This window comes from Theropithecus gelada, chromosome 11 (assembly GCF_003255815.1).
Source record: "Theropithecus gelada isolate Dixy chromosome 11, Tgel_1.0, whole genome shotgun sequence".
Taxonomy (NCBI): Eukaryota; Metazoa; Chordata; class Mammalia; order Primates; family Cercopithecidae; genus Theropithecus; species Theropithecus gelada.
In genome coordinates this window covers 15346851-15368896 of record NC_037679.1, presented here as the reverse complement: position 1 = coordinate 15368896, position 22046 = coordinate 15346851, and the positions used below count along the sequence as shown (strand labels likewise).

The window sequence follows — 22046 nt, the reverse complement described above, 5'->3', positions numbered from 1 at the left end:
CTGCCTCCCAGGCTTAAGCAATTCTCGTGACTCAGCCTCCTGAGTAGCTGGGGTTAGCAGGTGTGCACCACCACGCCCAGCTAATTTTTTGTATATTTGGTAGAGATGGGAATTCACCATATTGGCCAGACTGGAGAATTTTTTTAACCTTACTAGGAGACAAAGTGTGAATTAGTCATTGTTCTATTGTTCTACTCTCACTGTCACATAATTTAAATGTCACATAATTTAAAACACCTGAGTTAGAGAAGCTAACTCAGAGAGCTTTGAGATTATTTGACTTCTTGTTTATCCAAATGAATTAATGCTAAGCAATGGCCTTAGTATTATCTGTGGGTGACTCAGTTTTGTGACATCAAAAATGTCTTTTCACAGATGATCTGGGTTTGGATTTGGGCTAGGAATTGAAGTAGGGCTACAGTTCACTTCTGGACTTTTGAGGTCAACATGCTTAACCAACCCTAGCTAAAGGGAACTGTCTCTTGAGCCACTGAAAATTGCTTCTCCAAGCTAGTATGTTTGAAACTGAATAAATCAATTCAAAGATGTTTCTAGATTACTTCTAGACTTTTTCAAGACACTTAAATGCAAAGGAACCAATGGTTTCTTTTTTTTTTTTTTTTTTCTTGAGACGGAGTCTCGCTCTGTCACCCAGGCTGGAGTGCAGTGGCGCGATCTCGGCTCACTGCAAGCTCCGCCTCCCGGGTTTACGCCATTCTCCTGGCTCAGCCTCCCGAGTAGCTGGGACTACAGGCGCTCGCCACCTCGCCCGGCTAGTTTTTTGTACTTTTTAGTAGAGATGGGGTTTCACCGTGTTAGCCAGGATGGTCTCGATCTCCTGACCTCGTGATCCGCCCGTCTCGGCCTCCCAAAGTGCTGGGATTACAGGCTTGAGCCACCGCGCCCGGCCGAACCAATGGTTTCTTTACGTTGGACTTACACCACCGTACAGCATCACCTGTATAAGTCCTACTCAGAAATTGGGTTCAACAAAACCGAGTTGGTTTTGTCCTGCAAAATATTTAGTTAGGTTTTAAAACCCAAATTTTTTAAAGGCAAGGGCTCGTATCTCTGTGCCTTCACTTTGACTATCAGCCTACCCAAAATAACGGTGATTCCTTGATACTAGAATGGCAGGGGAAGCCTATGGGGTGTTAGTGGTGAGATGATCGCGTTTGGTCTTCCTAGTGGCCTTTAGGTTGGTAGCAGGTGAATGAATGCATGGAGAGGCAGCAAGAACAGTATGGTAGGTAGCAGTGATAGAGTTGGCATTCCTGACTTAAAATCCAAGGGGCAGCAGAAGGGAAACCAGACTTGGTGGATTTCAACAAAGCCACACAATGATTCCTTCTGCCCTGTGTCAATGCTTTACGCAATGGAGTTGAGTAGGATGTGAAATTTAAAACCGTAATGAGGCAACTTTAGCAATAAATCTTTCTTAGCATCTGATTATCTTTCAGTTCTTGCTTCAACTGTGCTTCAACTGCCCAAATTCCTTAGTTCTTTGTTTTGGGGGTTTTTTTCTTTCTTTCTTTTTTTTTTTTTTAGGAGACAGTGTCTCTCATTCTGTTACCTGGGCTGGAGTACAGTGGTGTGAACATGGCTTGCTATTACTACAGCCTCAACCTCATGGGCTCAAGCAATCCTCCCGAGTACCTGGGACCACAGCCATGCCTGGCTAATTTTTTTGTAGTTTTTTTAGAGACAGGGTTTTGCCATGTTGTCCAGGCTGGTTTCAAACTCCTGGGCTCAAGCGGTCCACCAGTCTCAGCTTCCCAAAGTGCTGGGATTACACGCATGAGCCACTGCACCCAGCCCTCTGTATTTCTTTTAACATGATGCTACTTTAAAAGGTCTGTAAACTCACAGTGGTCATTGTCACCTATAATGCTTGCTTATGTTGCAGATTCCTGGATCCTACCTTCAGATAATGATTCTGCAGAGTAGAATGGGATCTGGAAAAGTTTCTTGTAAATCCCTTAAGTGTCAGGGAGGTAAAACTTGTAAGAATTCCTAGCAGAGTTGTAAGAACTCCTAGCAGAAGTAAGGGAATAGTTTCTAATTCCTGAGAAAGTCTTATGGTGGCAGATGCTATATTCTTTGTTCACTAGTATATACTTAGTGTACACATAATAAGTAGGTGTTCAAGAATTTTTTTTTTTCTTGAGATGGAGTCTTGCTCTGTCACTCAGGCTGGAGTGCAGTGGTGTGATCTCGGCTCACTGCAACCTCTGCCTCCCAGGTTCAAGTGGTTCTCTTGCCTCAGCCTCTTGAGTAGCTGGAACTATAGGCACGCACCGCCACGCTGAGCTAATTTTTGTATTTTTAGTAGAGACGGAGTTTCAGCATGTTGGCCGGGATGGTCTCATTCTCCTAACCTCGTGATCCACCCACCTCAGCCTCCCACAGTGCTGGGAATACAGGCATGAGCCACCATGTCCCGCCAAGAAATATTAGCTAGGCATGGTGGCTCATGTCTGTAATTCCAGCACTTTGGGAGGCTGAGGTAGGAGGATCACTCGAGGCCAGTGGTTTGAGATCAGCCTGGCAACATAGCAAGACCTTGTCTCTTTAAAAAAAAAAAAAGTTGGCCGGGCGCGGTGGCTCAAGCCTGTAATCTCAGCGCTTTGGGAGGCCGAGACGGGCGGATCACGAGGTCAGGAGAGCGAGACCATCCTGGCTAACACAGTGAAACCCCGTCTCTACTAAAAAAATACAAAAAACTAGCCGGGCGAGGTGGCGGGTGCCTGTAGTCCCAGCTACTCGGGAGGCTGAGGCAGGAGAATGGCATAAACCCGGGAGGCGGAGCTTGCAGTGAGCCGATACTGCACCAGTGCACTCCAGCCTGGGCGACAGAGGGAGACTCGTCTCAGAAAAAAAAAAAAAAAAAGTTTGTTAAATTAAAGTACAATAAGCGTTGGCCAGGCACAGTGGCTCACACCTGTAATCCCAGCACTTTAGGAGACTGAGGCGAGCAGATCACTTGAGGTCAGGAGTTCAAGACCAGCCTGGCTAACATGGTGAAACCCCTTCTCCACTAAAAATATACAAATTAGCCAGTCGTGATGGCAGGTGCTTGTAATCCCAGCTACTAGGGAGGCTGAGGCACAAGAATCGCTTTGAATTGGGGTGGCGGAGATTGCAGAGAGCTGAGATCATGCCACCGCACTCCAGCCTGGGCAATAGAGTGAGACTCGTCTCCAAAAAAAAGAAACGAACAGTAAGTGTTTCTACTGAAAGGAAAGTTTAAGATTTGTGATTCCTGGCTGGGTACGGTGGCAGGTGCCTATAATCCCAGCTACTCAGGAGGCTGAGGCAGGAGAATCGCTTGAACCCAGGGGGCGAAAGTTTCAGTGAACCGATATCGCACCACTGCACTCTAGCTAGCCTGGGTGACAGAGACTTGGTCTCAAAAAACAAAAAATAGACTTGTGATTCCTTTCTGAAGATGGAAGCTGGAGGAGTATCTTTTGCAGTCCTCCTTACTGAGTGATCAGTGCATCTTTTTTTTTTTTTTTTTTTTTGAGATGGAGTCTTGCTCTGTCACCCAGGCAGGAGTACAGTGGCATGATCTTGGCTCACTGCAACCTCTGCCTCCTGGGTTCAAGCAATTGTACTTTCTCAGCCTCCGATTAGCTGAGATTACATGCGTGCGCCACCACACCCGGCTAATTTTTATATTTTTAGTAGAGACAGGGTTTCACCATGTTGACCAGACTGGTCTTGAACCTCTGGCCTCAGGTGATCGGCCTACCTTGGCCTCCCAAAAGTGCTGGGATTACAGGCATGAGCCACTGCATCCGGCCGTGATCAGCGACTGTTCACGTGACGAGACTGTTGGAAAATGACAGGTAGAATTATTAAGGAAATGTCTGTGACTATGAAGGAGGTCAAAGTATGAAATCTGTAGATTACTCTACTCAGGCTTTTAAGTGGCCTGACCTTGTAGTGCCAAACTGACTTCCAGTATCACCATTGTGAAACACACACATTAAATGGCTTTAGTTCTCTGACCTGGTTCTGGAGAGAGAGGAGCCTTTGTCCTATTTGTGTTAGTTTTCTCTGAATGCAAGTTGTTCCTTCTGCATTGGAAGTGTCTGTAGCACAGGATTTTTTCCTACTGGTTATTAGTGTATTGTGTTTGCTCCATCAGCTAAGCCAGTCCTGATCTTTTGTTGATGAAGGATGAAGTCCCTGTTAAAATCAGGAGCTTCTTCCCCAAGGTTTTTTTGTTTTGTTTACTAAATTTTTTTTAGTATTATTATTTTGAGACGGAGTCTTGCTCTGTCACCCAATCTGGAGTGCAGTGGTGCGATCTCAGCTCACTGCAAGCTCCGCCTCCCGGGTCCAAGCAATTCTCCTGCCTCAGCCTCCCGAGTAGCTGGGACTACAGGCGTGTGCCACCACGCCTGGCTAATTTTTATATTTTTAGTAGAGACAGGGTTTCGCCATGTTGGCCAAGCTGGTCTTGAACTCCTGACATCAGGTGATCCACCTGCCTTGGCCTCCTAAAGTGCTGGGATTACAGGCGAGAGCTGCGTCCAGCCTGTTTTCTAATTTTTAAAATTATTTTTTGTAGAGATGGAGTCTTGCTTTTTAATTCAGAAATGCTGGGATTGTAGGCATGAGCCACTGTGCCCAGCCTCCCCCAAGGTTTTAACGTTGGTTATGTGGATATGTGGTAGGACATATCCTGGCTATGCAGCAGGACAGACAGACTCTGGATGTGCCTAGGATGGAGAATCAAAGAAAATTTGGCTGCTTGACTGTAGGGTGAGGGTGCTAGATATGGGACTGTGATGATAATAGGCTAAGGAGTAAGAGGAAAATAACCTATATTGAGTAAGTGGGATTGTTTTGTTTTTTGAGACAGAGTCTCCTCTGTTGCCCAGGCTGGAGTACGGTAGCACAATCTCAGCTCACTGCAGCTTCAGCCTCCTGGGTTCAAGCGATTCTTTTGCCTCAGCCTCCTGTTTGAAATGCTTGTTCTCTGGTGCTGTAAAGAAACAACACTTGAACATAAATTTACTCAGCAAGGCCTTTTTTTCTTTTGAGATGGAGTCTCGCTCTGTCACCCAGGCTGGAGTGCAGTGGCGCCAACTTTGCTCACTGCAAGCTCCGTCTCCCGGATTCACACCATTCTCCTGCCTCAGCCTCCGAGTAGCTGGGACTACAGGCGCTCACCATGACACCCGGCTTTTTTTTTTTTGTTCTTTGTTTGTTTGTTTGTTTGTTTTTCTTTTTAGTAGAGACGGGGTTTCACCATGTTAGCCAGGATGGTCTCGATCTCCTGACCTCATGATTCGCCCCCCTCGGCCTCCCAAAGTGCTGGGATTACAGGCGTGAACCACCGCACCTGGCCATCAAGGCCATTTTTATACTTTCTGCAGAAAGGGTACATGCCAGCAGTTTTGCCACGAGAGTACACCGAACAAAGGAGATAAGGTCATTTATAACCTGGCGCATCCACCCTATTGCTGTGTCCAGTTTCCATTGTCTGGAATGGGACCTCGCATTTTGTATTTGTCCCGATTGGCTAGCAACTTAGAACTTCTTTTTTTTTTTTTTTTTTTGAGACAGAGTATCGCTCTGTCGCCCAGGCTGGAGTGCAGTGGAGCGATCTCCGCTCACTGCAAGGTCCGCCGCCTCCCGGGTTCACGCCATTCTCCTGCCTCAGCCTTCCGATAAGCTGGGACTACAGGCGCCCACCACCACGCCCGGCTAATTTTTTTTTTTTTTTTTTTGTATTTTTAGTAGAGACGGGGTTTCACCGTGTTTGCCGGAATGGTCTCGATCTCCTGACCTCGTGATCCACCCGTCTCCGCCTCCCAAAGTGCTGGGATTACAGGCTTGAGCCACCGCACCCGGCTTTTTTTTTTTTTTTTTTTGAGATGGAGTCTTGCTCTGTCACCCAGGCTGGAGTGCAGCCGCACGATCTCGGGTCACTGCAAGCTCCATCTCCCGGGTTCACGCCATTCTCCTGCCTCAGCCTCCTGAGTAGCTGGGACTACAGGCACCTACCACCACACCTGGCTAATTTTTTGTATTTTTTTTAATAGAGACGGGGTTTCACCGTGTTAGCCAGGATGGTCTTGATCTCCTGACCTCGTGATCCACCCGCCTCAGCCTCCCAAAGTGCTGGGATTACAGGCATGAGCCACCGCACCCGGCTGCAACAGAACTTTTGAAAAGAGGCAAAGGCAGAGGAGAATAAAGGAAGGTGTTAGTCACCACACCTGGCCTCTTTTAATTTTTATGTTTTTTCATCTTACCACATTTGAGGGCTACAGCCCACTTCTATCAATAATAGCAGATTCACTAGAGGAGTTCTTGTAAGGGTTGGCAACAAATGAGCTCTTAGTGATTGTGGGGGAAAAACCTCTTAGTGATTGTGATAACGCCACCTCCACACTATAGAGAATACTGACTGTCAGACATTGTGAGCCAGGCCCTTGTCTTTGGAAGTAACCCTCTCCAACTCTCCCCATGAAGGAGTTGACCTATTGAGTGAGATGACTGCCTGATTCACCTGAGAGCTGCTGTTCCAGTAAGGTGACTCTACAGATGGCGTGCATCCAGAAACCAAAAGCCCAACTGTCACACCTCCAGGGTTAGGGGAGAAGCTGGGAGGTAGATGTTCAGGGATGATTCAGAGGTTTGTAATCTACCTGTCTCATCAGTGAATATAACCTGCATGTACTGTTCAGAGCCATTCAGCAGCTTTCTTTGGCAGCCACGCGGTAGAGGAAATGATATGTAGCCTTTGGTGTGACAGTCCTCAAGCACCTCCTGTCTAGAGTCATTTGCTCTGCTGGTGGGTTAGTTAAATTTATTTCTTCTCCCTGAGACTCCTCCCTTCTTGGTCAAGAAGCCCTTAAAAAGAAAACTGGTATCTTTTCCTTGTTGGCTGTTTAAAAAAAAAGAAAAGAAAAGAAAGAAAGAAAATTGGGACTTTATTTTGTATTTCACAGCTGGAAGGAATTATCCATTCACCTCTGCCTCAGGCTTGACTGCCTCTTTCCTGGGATCCCACTCCCAGGAAGTTCTGACACTTGATGGTAGGTAATAGGCCAACGCATTTCTAAGAAACAAATATTTACTGAATTCAGCTATGCACAAGGCACTGTTCTAGATGCTTTTATGAATATTATTTTATTTAGTTAACTACTCTGAAATTGGCTTTTATTGTTACCATTTTAGAAATGTAAAAACTGAGACTTAAAAATTAGGTTACATAGCCAAGATAACACAGTGGGAAAGTGGCAGAAAGTTAATTTAGGACTTGGTCCTTGGTAACCCCATATCTAAACTGTTTGGATTCAGTAGGTCTGAGGCCCAAGAAATGTTAATACTTCTGGCGAGGAGGTCACATTTTAAGTAACAAGATTTGACTACTTTTGCATATATATCCTTATTGGAGCCTGAGAATCAGACTCTGAGTTAAGTAGTTTAAGTGTTATCTTAATTATGGAAATGGGAAGATAAATAGTAGTTAATTGTTTTGCTTTGGTTGTCTTAGTTAATTAGTAATGGAGCTAGGACTTAGAACCCAGATTTCCTTTCCTAACTCCAAATCAAGTGCTCTGTACTCTATCTACATCATTAGATGAAGCTGTCCTAAGTTGAATTTTTTCTACTCTACCCTTTTGAGCAATCTTACCAATGAATTGCTGCCTTTAAAATTCCTGTGATATCTTTGTTTTTCTTAAGCTTCAGGTTTAGCAAAAAACATGACTGAACCTGACACCGAAGAGTACTAGAAAGTGGCTATCGTAGGCCGGGTGCGGTGACTCACGTCTGTAATCCCAGCAGTTAGGGAGGCCGGGGCGGGCGGATCACAAGGTCAGGAGATCGAGACCATCCTGGCTAACACAGTGAAACCCCGTCTCTACTAAAAATACAAAAAAAATTAGCTGGGCATGGTGGCGGGCGCCTGTAGTCCCAGCTGCTTGGGAGGCTAAGGCAGGAGAATGGTGTGAACCTGGAAAGTGGAGCTTGCTGTAAGTGGGGATTGCGCCACTGCACTCCAGCCTGGGTGACAGAGCGAGATTCCGTCTCAAAAAAATTAGAATCCCAGCACTTTGGGAGGCCGAGACGGGCGGATCACAAGGTCATGAGATCGAGACCATCCTGGCTAACCCAGTGAAACCCTGTCTCTACTAAAAAATACAAAAAAAAAAAACTAGCCGGGCGAGGTGGCGGGTGCCTGTAGTCTCAGCTACTCGGGAGGCTGAGGCAGGAGAATGGCGTAAATCCGGGAGGCGGAGCTTGCAGTGAGCTGAGATCCTGCCACTGCACTCCAGCCTGGGCCACAGAGCGAGACTCCATCTCAAAAAAAAAAAAATAAATTAGAAAAAGAAAGTGGCTATCATATTTATTATGTAACAAACACATAGCACTTGGGCTGTGCCAGACACAGTTTTAAATGCTTTGTAAATATTGACACACTTAATCTTCATAACAATCCTTTGAAGCAGGCATTATTATTGTTTCCCCTTATACAGATGCAGAAACTGAGGCACAGAAAGGTTAAATGATTTGGCTAGAGTTAGCCAGTAAGTCGTAGAGAAGTGTAGTAGAAATGATTTTTAGTAGATGTGGGGGTTTTACCATGTTGGCCAGGCTGGTCTCGAACTGACCTCAAGTGATCCGCCCACCCTCCAATTACAACATAAACTACTGCGCCTGGCCAACCATTATAGAAACTTCAAGATGGTTTAGAAATGGAAAAATTATGGAGAGACTTCAACTTCTTTCATATGATGTTCCCTGTAGACTCTTTAAAAATAGAAAGTCTGAGCTGGGCGTGGTGGCTCACGCCTGTAATTCCAGCACTTTGAGAGGCCGAGGTGGATGGATCACGAGGTCAGAAGTTCAAGACCAGTCTGGCCAACATAGTGAAACTCCATCTCTACTAAAAATACAAAAAATTAGCCGGGTGTGTTGGTGTGCACCTGTAATCTTAGCTACTCAGGGGGCTGAGGCAGGAGAATCGCATGAACCCAGGAGACAGAGGTTGCAGTGAGCCAAGATCGTGCCATTGCACTCCAGCCTGGGTTGCAGTGTGAGACTCCTTCTCAAAAACAAACAAACAAAAAACAGAAAATCTGCCGGGCACTGTGGCTCATTCCTGTATTCCCAGCACTTTAGGAGGCTGAGGCAAGTAGATCATTTGAGGTCAGGAGTTTGAGACCAGCCTGGCCAACGTGGTGAAACCCTGTCTCTACTAAAAAACTATAAAAATTAGCTGGGCATGGTGGCGGGTGCCTGTAATCCTGGCTACTCGAGAGGCTGAGGCAGGAGAATCGCTTGAACCTGGGAGGCGGAGGTTGCAGGGAGCTGAGATCAAGCCACTGCACTCAGCCTGGGCAACAGAGCAAGATGCTGTCTCAAAACAAAACAGAAAGTCAGCTGGTTGCAGCAGCTCATGCCTGTAATCTCAGCACTAAAGGAGACTGAGGTAGTAGGAGGATCGTTTGAGCCCAGGAGTTCGAAACCAGCTGGGACAATATAGCAAGACCCCTGTCTCTATAAAAGAAAAGTTTAAAATATATAATTTTTTAAAAATCACCACAGCAAACAACCACCCACAATTAAAAGGTCTCCTGCTGGGCTGATGTAGTCTCTGGGACAAGGGGCCTCTATAATAGAGAATCTGTGGGACTTTAAACTGTGGAATAGCTTAAACAAGGTTAACTCTGTAGAACAATAGTTTGAAGTTATTAGCATGTTTTCTTTGCCCACTTTTTTTGTGAAAGAAAGGAAAAGAAAAAAAGAGAGAGAGAGAAAGAAAACGAGCAAAGTTACATCTTCAGTGCTGGGTTCAGCTTCCTATTTGCCCATGTAGGGTGTAAGGGCTGTGAAGGGCTGTTTGTGCTGCCTATTTCTTGCTCAAATGATCCTCAGTAAGAAAGAGGAGACTCTTTAGGAAGTTAAGAAAAGGAGTTAAGGACAGCCCTGGTAACTAGTTGAGGTGTTCCTCCTTTGCTTTAGGAACATACTGGCTTGGTCTGTGCTCTCTGAATTTCCTTTGGATTGATTCTTTTAAAAGTAATCTTTGGGTGGCTCAAGCCTGTAATCTCAGCACTTTGGGAGGCCGAGACGGGTGGATCATGAGGTCAGGAGATCGAGACCATCCTGGCTAACACGGTGAAACACTGTCTCTACTAAAAAATACAAAAAACTAGCCGGGTGAGGTGGCGGGCGCCTGTTGTTCCAGTTACTCGGGAGGCTGAGGCAGGAGAATGGTGTGAACCTGGGAGGCGGAGCTTGCAGTGAGCTGAGATCCGGCCACTGCACTCCAGCCTGGGAGACAGAGTGAGACTCCGTCTCAAAAGAAAAAAAAAAAAAAGGTAATCTTTTCTGGCGGGGTGCGGTGTTGCATACCTGTAATCCCAGCATTTGGGAGGCTGAGAATGGAGGATCACTTGAGCCCAGGACCACTGGAGACCAGCCTGGGCAACATAGCAAGACCCCATTTCTACAAATTTTTTTTTTTTTTAATTAGCCGGGCTTGGTGATGTGCGCCTGTAGTCCCAGCTACTCAGGAGGCTGAGTTGGGAGTATCACTTGAGCCCAGGAATTCAAGGCTACAGTGAACTGTGAACATGCCACTATATTCCAGCCTAGGGGAAAGAGTGACCTTTCTGAAGGGCCTCTTTTCAATCCTCCTCTCCGCCCCAGCAGAAATAGGGGAACTAAATTTTAAAAATTCTAAAAATCTGTGAGGCCGAGGTAGGCATATCACCAGATGTCAGGAGTTTGAGACCAGCCTAGACAACATGATGAAACTCTGTCCCTACTAAAAATACAAAAATTAGCAAAGCATGGTGGCGCGTGCCTATAATTCCAGCTACTCAGGAAGCTGAGGCACGAGAATCACTTGAACTCAGGAGCCAGAGTTTGCAGTGAGCCGAGATCACACCACTGCACTCCAGTGTGAGTGACAGAGTGAGACTCCATCTCAAAAAAAAAAAAAAATTCTAAAAAGCCTTCAACCCTATAGAACTCTCACCCCAGGCAGGTAGCAATTTTCTACACAGAGAGCAGTGCAGTAGTTACTAGAAAAGGTGTCTCTGGCCTTTTGACAAAAGGATGACAGGTGCAGCCTTGCTCCAGGATTAGTTTATTTCTGTGTGTAATCTTCTAAGTTTGCAAAGCACTTTTATGTCCACTGTAATTTAATTATCATGGGACTATTCTGTAAGGTGTGTGGTATTAGAACCATTTTATAGAGCAGAAAACTTAGGCTTGATATGATTATCTCAATTTGTTTTCAAAATCTACTACAGAAAAATTAATTTCCTTGCCTCAGGCCGTATTCCTAGTTGGTAACCTAATTGGTCATCTTATTTTAAAGTTGGTGTATGGCCTAGTGCGGTGGCTTATGCCAGTAATCCCAGCACTTTGAGAGGCCGAGGCAGGCGGATCACCTGAGGTCAGGAGTTTGAGACCAGCCTGGCCAACATGGTGAAACCCTATCTCTACTAAAAATACAAAAAAAATTTAGCCGGGCGTGGTGGTGCATGCCTGTAATCCCAGCTACTAGGGAGGCTAAGGCAGGAGAATCGCTTGAACCCAGAAGGCAGAGGTTGCAGTGAGCTGAGATCATGCCATTGTACTCCAGTCTGGGCAACAAGAGTGTCTCTCTTTTTTTTTTTTTTTTTTGACAGAGTCTTGCTCATTTGCCCAGGCTGGAGTGCAATGGCGCAATCTTGGCTCACTGCAACCTCTGCCTCCCAGGTTTAAGCCATTCTCCCACCTCAGCCTCCTGAGTAGCTGGGATTACAGGTGCCCGCCCATACCACAGCTGGCTGATTTTTGTATTTTTAGTAGAGACAGGTTTCACCATGTTGGCAAGGCTGGTCTTGAACTCCTGACCTCAGGTGATCCACCCACCTCAGCGTCCCAAAGTGCTGGGATTACAGGCATGAGCCACCGCACCCAGCCAAACTAATTATTTTCTTTTGACACTCTTAGAAACTTTGTAAGTTTCCATTTCTGCTAATGAGTAGTCTTCTGTCAGCTTCTTTGTAGATAATCTTTGTGCTTTTTCCAGGAGGGTCAGAAGTACCATTGTGAAAGGCTGCCCTCTGCCTGTGGTCTTTCCCAGACTAGAGAGGTTGAAGTGCTGCCAAAAGACCAGGTGCACGAGAGATCTTAACAGCAGTGTTAAGTAATTGCTCAGTTTCTTCGTTCGTTTTCCTTGGAGTCACTCAAAAATATTGACAACTGCTCTGCCCTGGAACCCAGATGATGGGAAAGAGACTGTCTTCAAGGAATGCTAGTGAAGCTATAGATGAAAAAAAGCAGAGTTAAACCTCCTGCTGTCTCCATAGTGGTAACTCCTTCCAAACTGTTCGGGGCCTTTTACAGCTTCTTGTGTCAAACTGCCCTAAGAGGCTAAGATGAAGAGAGAGGTTGAGTCACTGTAACTCCTTCTTGTTAATACAAAGGAGGGAGGGGTAACAGTTATGTAAGGTTTTCTTTTTTGCTTTGCAGAATGCATCTTGTCTTGTTCTTGCAGCCCGGCATGCCAGTGCTTCCTCTACGGTAAGGTTTGGAAAAGAAGACTAAGAATAAGAATCACTGGGGCCAGCCTGACCTTGGGGCAGAGGATTTGGCAACCACCTGGCCTGTTATTATCCTGAGTATTTCCTGGGAGTGTTTATTATTATTGTTATTGTTATAGCTGCTATTATTATTATACTACTATTTAAGAAATAATTTACTGAATGGTATAGTGAGATGGGAATATCAATACATTTGCCTAATTCTTTTAAATGTTTTAATAGTGTAAAGTATACATAACATAAAATTTACCATTTTAATCATTTTTAAGTATATGGTTCAGTGGCAGTAAATATGTTAACATTATTGTGCAACCATCCATCTCCAGAACTTTTATCTGCCCAAACTGAGAAACTGTCCCATTAAACATTAACTGTTCATTCCTTCCTCCACCTGCCTACTATTTTACCCGCATTTATGCAGAGTAGTTGGCCAGACTTCCCTGGCAGATAAAGTCAGCTCTAAAAAGCAAATTCTTCACACACCTACTTTGTAGGAAATCTAATAAACTTTTAGACCATTGCTTAGCCCTTCTATTTTTCTTTCTAGAATTTGAAAGACATATTGGCTGACTTGATACCTAAGGAGCAGGCCAGAATTAAGACCTTCAGGCAGCAACATGGCAAGACGGTGGTGGGCCAAATCACTGTGGACATGGTAAGGGTTGTGTGACTTTGGCTAGGAAAAGTAGCTCTGTAATGTGCTTCAACAAAAGTATCATTCTCCCCACTGACTATTCAAAAGCATTCTGTCCCACAGGCCCTGTAGGACAGCTTTAGGATGACTTTTCCCTATCCTTCAGATTCTGAGCAGCTCAGGTGATAGTTTCTCAACAGTTTTTAGCTTGTTGGTCTCCATCCCCTTCTCCTAGAATAGAACTCATTGTGTTTGCTTTGATTGGTTGGAATTTGAGGGTAGGGTATGTTGGGGAGTGGTTGAGTGGGCAGGAGGAAAAAAGTGAAATACAATAAGAAAAGGAATCAAACACAGACAGAAATATTACAGATAGTGACTTGGCGCGATGGCTCATGCCTATTATCTCAGCATTTTGGGAGGCTGCAGATGGAGAATCACTTGAGGCGGGGAGTTAACCAGCTCGATCAACAAAGGGAGATACCATCTGTATGAAAGAAAAATTTTTAAAATTAGCAAGAGATGGTGGGATGCCCCTGTAGTCCCAGCTACTGGGAAGGCAGAGGCAGGAGGATTGCTTGGGCCCAAGAGTTCAGGGCTGCAGTGAGCCATGATTATGCCACTGTACTATATAGCCTGGGCAACAGAGGGAGACCCTACCTCCAAAACAACAAAAAAAAGAAAGATAGTAATTTCTCAACTTAAAAAATTTCATTTCCAGGCCTGGTGCAGTGGCTCATGCCTGCAATCCCAGCACTTTAGGAGGCTGAGGCGGGCAGCTCACCTGAGGTCAGGAGTTCGAGAGCAGCCTGGCCAACATGGTGAAACTCTGTCTCTACTAAAAATATAAAAATTAGCTGGGCGTAGTGGCAGGCAACTGTAATCCCAACTACTCAGGAGCCTGAGGCAGGAAAATCGCTTAAACCCAGGATGCAGAGGTTGTAGTGAGCCGAGATTGCGCCATTGCACTCCAGCCTGGGCAACAGAGTGAGACTCCATCTGGGGAAAAAAAAAAAAAAGATCAGCTTAGGCAATATGGCTGGCAAAACCCCATTTCTTTGTGTTTTTTTTTTTATATATATATATTTTTTGAGACGGAATCTCACTGTGTCACCAGGCTGGAGTGCAGTGGCATGATCTTAGCTCACTACAACCTCTGCCTTCCGGGTTCAAACGATTCTCCTGCCTCAGCCTCCCGAGTAGCTGGGATTACAGGCACGCGCCACAAACGCCCAGCTAATTGTTGTATCTTTAGTAGAGATGGGGTTTCACCATGTTGGCCAAGATCGCGATATCCTGACCTCATGATCTGCCCACCTCAGCCTCCCAAAGTGCCAGGATTACAGGCGTGAGCCACTGTGACCGGCCTAAACTCCGTTTCTTTAAAAAATAATAATAATAAATACAAAAAATTAGCCGGACATGGTGGCACGTTCCTGTAATCCCAGCTACTCAGGAGGCTGAAGTGGGTGGATCACCTGAGCCTGCAAGTCAAGGCTGCAATAAGCTGTGATTGCACCACTGCACTCCAGCCTGAGTGACAGTGAGACTCTGTGAGAGGCTCTAGTGATCCTCCCTCCTCCTCAGCCTCCCAAAGTGCTGGGATTACAAGCATGAGCCCCACTGCAGCTGGCCACAAAGTTTCTTTTTTTTTTCTCTCTCTTTTTTTTTTTTTTTTGAGGTGGAGTTTTGCTCTTGTCACCCAGGCTGAAATGCAATGGTGTGATCTTGGCTTACTGCAACTTCCGCCTCCTGGGTTCAAGCGATTCTCCTACACAGCCTCCCAAGTAGCTGGGATTACAGGCACATACCACCATGCCTGCTAATTTTTTATTTTTAGTGGAGACATGGTTTCACCATGTTGGCCAGGCTAGTCTCAAACTCTTGACCTCAGGTGATCCACCTGCCTCAGCTTCCTAAAGTGCTGGGATTACAGGTGTCAGCCACTGTGCCTGGCCACAAAGTTTAATTCTTTAGTAAGCTGACTCCTCAGACATCTCTCACCAAATGAAGTCTTACAAGTCAAAGAATAAATTTTCTCTCCCAGATCCCATGAAGTTCTAACAAGTTCTAGCCTGAATTATTCTGATTGCTAGCCACAGCCTCTTTTTTTCTTTTTTCTTTTCCTTTTTTCTTCATCCTCTAGATGTATGGTGGCATGAGAGGCATGAAGGGATTGGTCTATGAAACATCCGTTCTTGATCCTGATGAGGTAAGACATTTTCATGTCAATTACTAATAATCATTGAGTTTGTGCAAATATGCAAACCGTGGATTGGACCAATAAGGGTAAGCACAAAACAGAGCACCTAGCTTCATATATTGGAAGGTAGAGAAGACATATGTATGGAATAATTGAAGAACAAGTTTACCTTTTAAATATATCAACTAATAAAAATAAAAGTACAAAACCAGAGGTAAGTTATGTGAAGATTTAAGCTTTTTTTTTTTTTTTTTTTTTTTTTTTGAGACGGAGTCTCGCTCTGTCGCCCAGGCTGGAGTGCAGTGGCCGGATCTCAGCTCACTGCAAGCTCCGCCTCCCGGGTTCACGCCATTCTCCTGCCTCAGCCTCCCGAGTAGCTGGGACTACAGGCGCCAGCCACCTCGCCCGGCTAGTTTTTTGTATTTCTTAATAGAGACGGGGTTTCACCCTGTTAGCCAGGATGGTCTCGATCTCCTGACCTCGTGATCCGCCCGTCTCGGCCTCCCAAAGTGCTGGGATTACAGGCTTGAGCCACCGCGCCCGGCCGATTTAAGCTTTAAAAGTTCTGTTCTGGGCCAGGCGCGGGGGCTCACGCCTGTAATCCCAGCACTTTGAGAGGCTGAGGTGGGCAGATCACGTGGTCAGGAGGTCAGGACCGTCCTGGCTAACATAGTGAAACCCTGTCTCTACTAAAAATATAAAAAATTAGCCAGGCGTGGTGGCAGGCACCAGTAGTCCCAGCTACTCAGGAGGCTGAGGCAGGAGAATGGCGTGAACCCAGGAGGTGGGGTTTGCAGTGAGCCGAGATCGCGCCACTGCACTCCAGCCTGGGTAACAGTGCGAGACTCCATCTTGGGGGAAAAAAAAAAAATTCTGGGCTAGGCATGGTGGCTTGCCCCTGTAATCCTAACACTTTGGGAGGCCAAGGTGGAGAACTGCTTGAGGTCAGAAGATTGGGACCAGTCTGAGCAACATAGCAAGACCCCATGTCTACAAAAAAGTTCTGCTCTAACTTGTCGTAAGGCCTGATGAGTAAGACCAGTCAGTTGTGTGACTTCTATAAACTTGAGTTGTAATTCTCTTCTCTCAAGGGCATCCGTTTCCGAGGCTTTAGTATCCCTGAATGCCAGAAACTGCTACCCAAGGCTAAGGGTGGGGAAGAACCCCTGCCTGAGGGCTTATTTTGGCTGCTGGTAACTGGACAGATCCCAACAGAGGAACAGGTAAAGCAGAAAGTTGTTATTAGCTCTTCTCATTCCCCTTCTTCATTGCCTTTCTCTAATCTCAGACACTTAATGCTGATCCAGCATTTATAGAGGTGCGTAGTGAGGGGAAGAAATCAGAGCAGAGTTCTGCTATGTAAATGGATTGGATTCAACTGTCCTGGGTTTTTTTTACTCAGATGTTGCTGTCCTTTTTTATTTTTCTCCTTCCTTGTCCTTTCTGGTGTTCTCAGCACTCTCTTTTTCCACAGGTATCTTGGCTCTCAAAAGAGTGGGCAAAGAGGGCAGCTCTGCCTTCCCATGTGGTCACCATGCTGGACAACTTTCCGACCAATCTACACCCCATGTCTCAGCTCAGTGCAGCCGTTACAGCCCTCAACAGTGAAAGTAACTTTGCCCGAGCATATGCAGAGGGTATCAGCCGAACCAAGTACTGGGAGGTAGGAAGTTTGGGTGGGGTGATCTGTGTGTGATGGGGAGTCAAAGGACTTGAGTGTGAAGGGAAGGAAAAAATATATAGAATCTTTAGAAAAATTACCTCTGAGTTAATCAGAAACTAACTTAACAAATTTTCACTGGAGGCTTGTTTTTTGTCAGTTGTTGGAATTACAAAGCTGAGTAGAGTATGGTTTCTATCACCAAGACTGTTTGTTTGGTTAGTCTGACATATGTGTAAAAAAAGAAATTATTAAAATTCCATAGTTGGCCGGGCACAGTGGCTCATGCCTATAATCCCATTTTGGGAGGCCAAGGCAGGCGGATCACAAGGTCAGGAGTTCAAGGCCAGTTTGGCCAATATGGTGAAACCCCATCTCTACTAAAAATACAAAAATTAGCGGCGCGTGATGGCGGCCGCCTGTAATCCCAGCTACTCAGGAGGCTGAGGCAGAAGAATCACTTGAACCCGGGAGGTAGAGGTTTCAGTGAGCCGAGATTGCACCACTGCACTTCAGCCTAGGTGACAGAGTGAGACTCCATCTAAAAAAAAATTCCATAGTCTTGCTGTAACAGAGGTATGTACACAGGGCTGTTGAAACAGAAAAGAGACCTAGGTAGGTGGCTCACACCTATAATCTCAGTGACTCACGAGGCTGAGTTGGGAGGATTGCTTAAGGCCAGGGGTTTGAGATCAGCCTGGGCAACATAGCAAGATCCCATCTGTACATAAAAAAGGAAAAAACAAGAAAAGAAAAGGATGTGACTTAACTGCAGGGTCCCTGAGGAAGGTTTCACAGAGCAGTCTCAACACTAGCGCCAGAGGGTCACTTTCCTTCCCCATCTTCTTCAAATATGGAAAACTTAGAGAAATCTTACAAGTTGGGAGAACAGCAATTACTTCCAACTCTGGAGTCTAGGAGGACTAATGCCAATCAGTCATGTTCTCGGCTAGCCAACCTAAGATATCCATGAGGGGTGGTAGAGTGGTTAGTATCCCTGGAATAGGCTCTAGATCCAGAAACAAATGAGCTTTATTCTCTGAAATGAAGTGTCAATAGTTTAAAACTCTGGTTGGGGTATGGAAAGATTGTTTCTTATCCCACTGCATAGTACATAATTCCTTCCATCCCCTTCTAGGAGCCCACAAACTCAGAAACACTGGGTAAAAGTACAATTGATCTGGCTAGGTTTACAGGAGGATGTACCATTTTCTTTTGCTTCTTATTTGGAGATAGGTAGTATAGGAACAGAAAATTTTCTTTTTACAAAGCAGGTACATTAAATGCTTTTTGGCCAGGAGGTGCCAGCCACCAAGATGGCCCTAAAGAGTTCACTGTGGTGCAAGACACAGAAGAGCATGATCCACTACTCTGATGCAACCCCCTTGGGTCCTTGGCAAATCTAGATTCATTTGGTTGGTCAATATTAATTCGGCACCAACTGTGTATAGAGAATTGTATTTGCAGTTGAGGAAGACAGCATTTAAAATTGATATTAACTTGGTTGGCATTAGGGAGTTGGTATCAGAATGATGCAAAATATACACATTCACACCACCTAAAGCATTTGTTTATAAAGGCTTATTTATAAATGCTTTAGGTGGTGTGAATGTGTATATTTGTACCTGCACACATTAGCAGGTACAAAAGGTCATATAATCTTAATATTTTGCTTTTCATTTTGTTTTTCTTTATATATATATATATATATTTTTTTGAGACGGAGTCTTGCTTTGTCACCCAGGCTGGAGTGCAGTGGCGCGATCTCCACTCACTGCAAGCTCCGCTTCCCGGGTTCACACCATTCTCCTGCTTCAGCCTCCCGTGTAGCTGGGACTACAGGCGCCCGCCACCACACCTGGCTCATTTTTTTAAATGTATTTTTAGTAGAGACGAGGTTTCACCGTGTTAGCCAGGATGGTCTCGATCTCCTGACCTCGTGATCCACCCGTCTCGGCCTCCCAAAGTGCTGGGATTACAGGCATGAGCCACCGCGCCCAGCCTCTTTTTCTTTATATTTATTTATTTTATTTTTTTGAGATGGAGTCTTGCTCTGTCACCCAGGCTGGAGTGAAATGGTACATGAGCCACCGCGCCTGGCTGTTTTTATTTTTATTTTTTTAGAAATAGGTCTCTCTCTAATCACCCAGGCCAGGATGCAGTGGCATGATCATAGCTCACTGTAACCTCGAACTCCTGGACTCAAGTGATCCTCCTGCCTCAGCCTCCCAAATAACAAGGACTTACAGGCACATACCCCCATGCCTGGCTGGCATTACAAGTGCACACCCCCATTCCTGGCTAATTTTTGTGTTTTTAGTAGAGACAGGGTTTCACCATGTTGGCTACGCTGGTCTAGAACTCCTGAACTCAGGTGATTCGCCCACCTCTTCCCAAAATGCTGGGATGTGGGATTACAGGTGTGAGCCACCATGCGTGGCCCTTTTTTTTTTTTTTTTTTTTTTTTTGGAGATGGAGTCTCACTCTGTTGCCCAGGCTGGAGTGCAGTGGCGCAATCTCAGCTCACCACAACCTCTGCCTTCTGGGTTCAAGCAATTCTTCAGCCTCAGCCTCCCCAGTAGCTGGGACTACAGGCGTGCACTACCACGCCTGGCTAATTTTTGTGGGTTTTTGTTTTTTTGGTTTTTTGGTTTTTTTTGAGATGGAGTCTCGCTCTGTCACCCAGGCTGGAGTGCAGTGGCGCGATCTCTGCTCACTGCAAGCTCCACCTCCCAGGTTCAAGTGATTCTTCTGCTCAGACTCTTGAGTAGCTGGGACTACAGGCGCCTGTCACCATGCCCGGCTAATTTTTTGTATTTTTAGAAGAGTTGGGGTTTCACCATGTTAGCCAAGATGGTCTTGAACTCCTGACCTTGTGATCCACCCACCTTCACCTCCCAAAGTGCTGGGATTACAGGCATGAGCCACTGCACCCGGCCTAATTTTTGTATTTTTAGTAGAGACAGAGTTTCACTATATTTCACTATGTTGGCCACGCATGAGGCATATGGCCTCATCTATGTTGAGATACTCCTGACCTTATGATCTGCCTGCCTCAGCCTCCCAAAGTGCTGGGATTATAGGAGTGAGCCATGGTGCCCAGCCTTCTTGAGCTTTTAAGGAGTTTTTTTACATATACCTTAAGAGGATGATCTTCTGCACAGAACATTTCTTCTATAATAATTTCCATTAACTCTAGATGAACAGTATAATCTCTTGAGTTGAAAGAGTTTAGCTTCTAGGCCTCTAATTGACTTAAGGTCACTCAGAACAAGGAGATTGATTGCTCTGATGCAACCAGCTGTTTAATTGTGAAGTAACCTTAAGCTGTTGAATTTAATCAAATTTTTGAAGTAGCTGACAGATCAAGTTTTGCTAGTAGGCCAGGCGTGGAGACTCATGCTTGTAATTCCAGCACTTTGGGAGACCAAGGCAGGCAGATCACTTGAGGTCAGGAGTTCAAGACCAGCCTGGCCAACATGGCGAAACCCCATCTCTACAAAAAAATACAAAAATTAGCTGGGCGTGGTGGTGCACACCTGTAATCCCAACTACTCGGGAAGCTGAGATGGGAGAATCGCTTGAACCTGGGAGGCAGAGGTTGCAGTGAGCCAACATAGCACCACTGCACTCCAGCCTGGGTGACAGAGCGAGACTCTGTCTCAAAAGACTTTGTCTCAAAATAAAACAAACCAAAAATATATGCTTTTTATTTACCAACTTCTTTTTTTTTTGAGACAGAGTCTCACTCTGTCGCTCAGGCTGCAGTGCAGTGGCATGACCTCAGCATACTGCAACCTCCGCCTCTTGGGTTCAAGCAATTTTCCTGCCTTGGCCTCCTGAGTAGCTAGGACTACAGGTGCACACCACCACGCCCAGCTAATTTTTGTATTTTTAGTAGACACAGGGTTTTGCCTTGTTGGCCAGGATGATCTCGATCTGTTGACCTCATGATCCGCACGCCTCAGCCTCCCAAAGTTCTGGGATTACAGGCGTGAGCCACCGTGCTTGGCCTGTTTATCAACTTTTTAAAAAGTGGCATGGGCCGGGCGCGGTGGCTCAAGCCTGTAATCCCAGCACTTTGGGAGGCCGAGGCGGGTGGATCACAAGGTCAGGAGATCGAGACTATCCTGGCTAACATGGTGAAACCCCGTCTCTACTAAAAATACAAAAAACTAGACGGGCGCGGTAGCGGGCACCTGTAGTCCCAGCTACTTGGGAGGCTGAGGCGGGAGAATGGCGTGAACCCGGGGGGCGGAGCTTGCAGTGAGCCGAGATCGCGCCACTGCACTCCAGCCTGGGAGACACAGTGAGACTCCGTCTCAAAAAAAAAAAAAAAAGTGGCATGGGCCGGGTGCGGTGGATCACCTGAGGTCAGGAGATCGAGACCAGCCTCACCAATATGGTGAAACCCTGTCTCTACTAAAGATACAAAAAATTAGCCAGGCATGGTGGTGCACACCTGTAATCCCAGCTACTCAGAAGGCCAAGGCACAAGAATTGCTTGAACCCAGGAGGTGAAGGTTACAGTGAGCTGAGATCGTGCCATTGGACTCCAGCGTGGGTGACAGGGCAGGACTCCGTCTCAAAAACTAAATGTGATATGAGTTAATAATGTAAGCTAGGTAATGCTTCTTGGCTACATGGGTGACCTTGTACAAGGTAACTTAGCTAAGCCCCGATTTCCTCATCTATAAAAAGAGGTATATGTAACCTTACAGGATTATTGTAAGAACAGAAAAGGTAATACTGCAAATAATATAACTAGCACAGTACCTGTTGCATAGTAAGTGCTTAAAGAATGGAAGCCTCACCGGGCGCGGTGGCTCGCGCCTGTAATCCCAGAACTTTGAGGGGCCAAGGCGGGCGGACCACCTGAGGTCAGGAGTGTGAGACTAGCCTGACCAACATGGTGAAACCCCCCTCTACGAAAAATGCAAAATTAAGCCGGGCATAGTGGCACATCCTGTAATCCCAGCT

General features: G+C 45.8%; 1 protein-coding gene across 4 annotated transcripts in view; it reads left to right on the top strand.

Moving 5' to 3' along the window:
* Positions 1-22046, top strand: part of CS (citrate synthase) — a 46502-nt gene that overhangs the window by 18362 nt on the left and 6094 nt on the right. For 2 of the 4 annotated variants that reach the window (XM_025401624.1, XM_025401627.1), the window contains 5 exons: positions 12502-12552; positions 13120-13227; positions 15350-15415; positions 16498-16629; positions 16881-17069. In XM_025401624.1, coding sequence (XP_025257409.1) covers positions 12502-12552; positions 13120-13227; positions 15350-15415; positions 16498-16629; positions 16881-17069 — 546 coding nt within the window. Of the gene's footprint in view, positions 1-6971; positions 7059-12501; positions 12553-13119; positions 13228-15349; positions 15416-16497; positions 16630-16880; positions 17070-22046 lie in introns of all 4 variants that reach the window. The other 2 variants (XM_025401625.1, XM_025401626.1) reach the window with 2 other exon arrangements.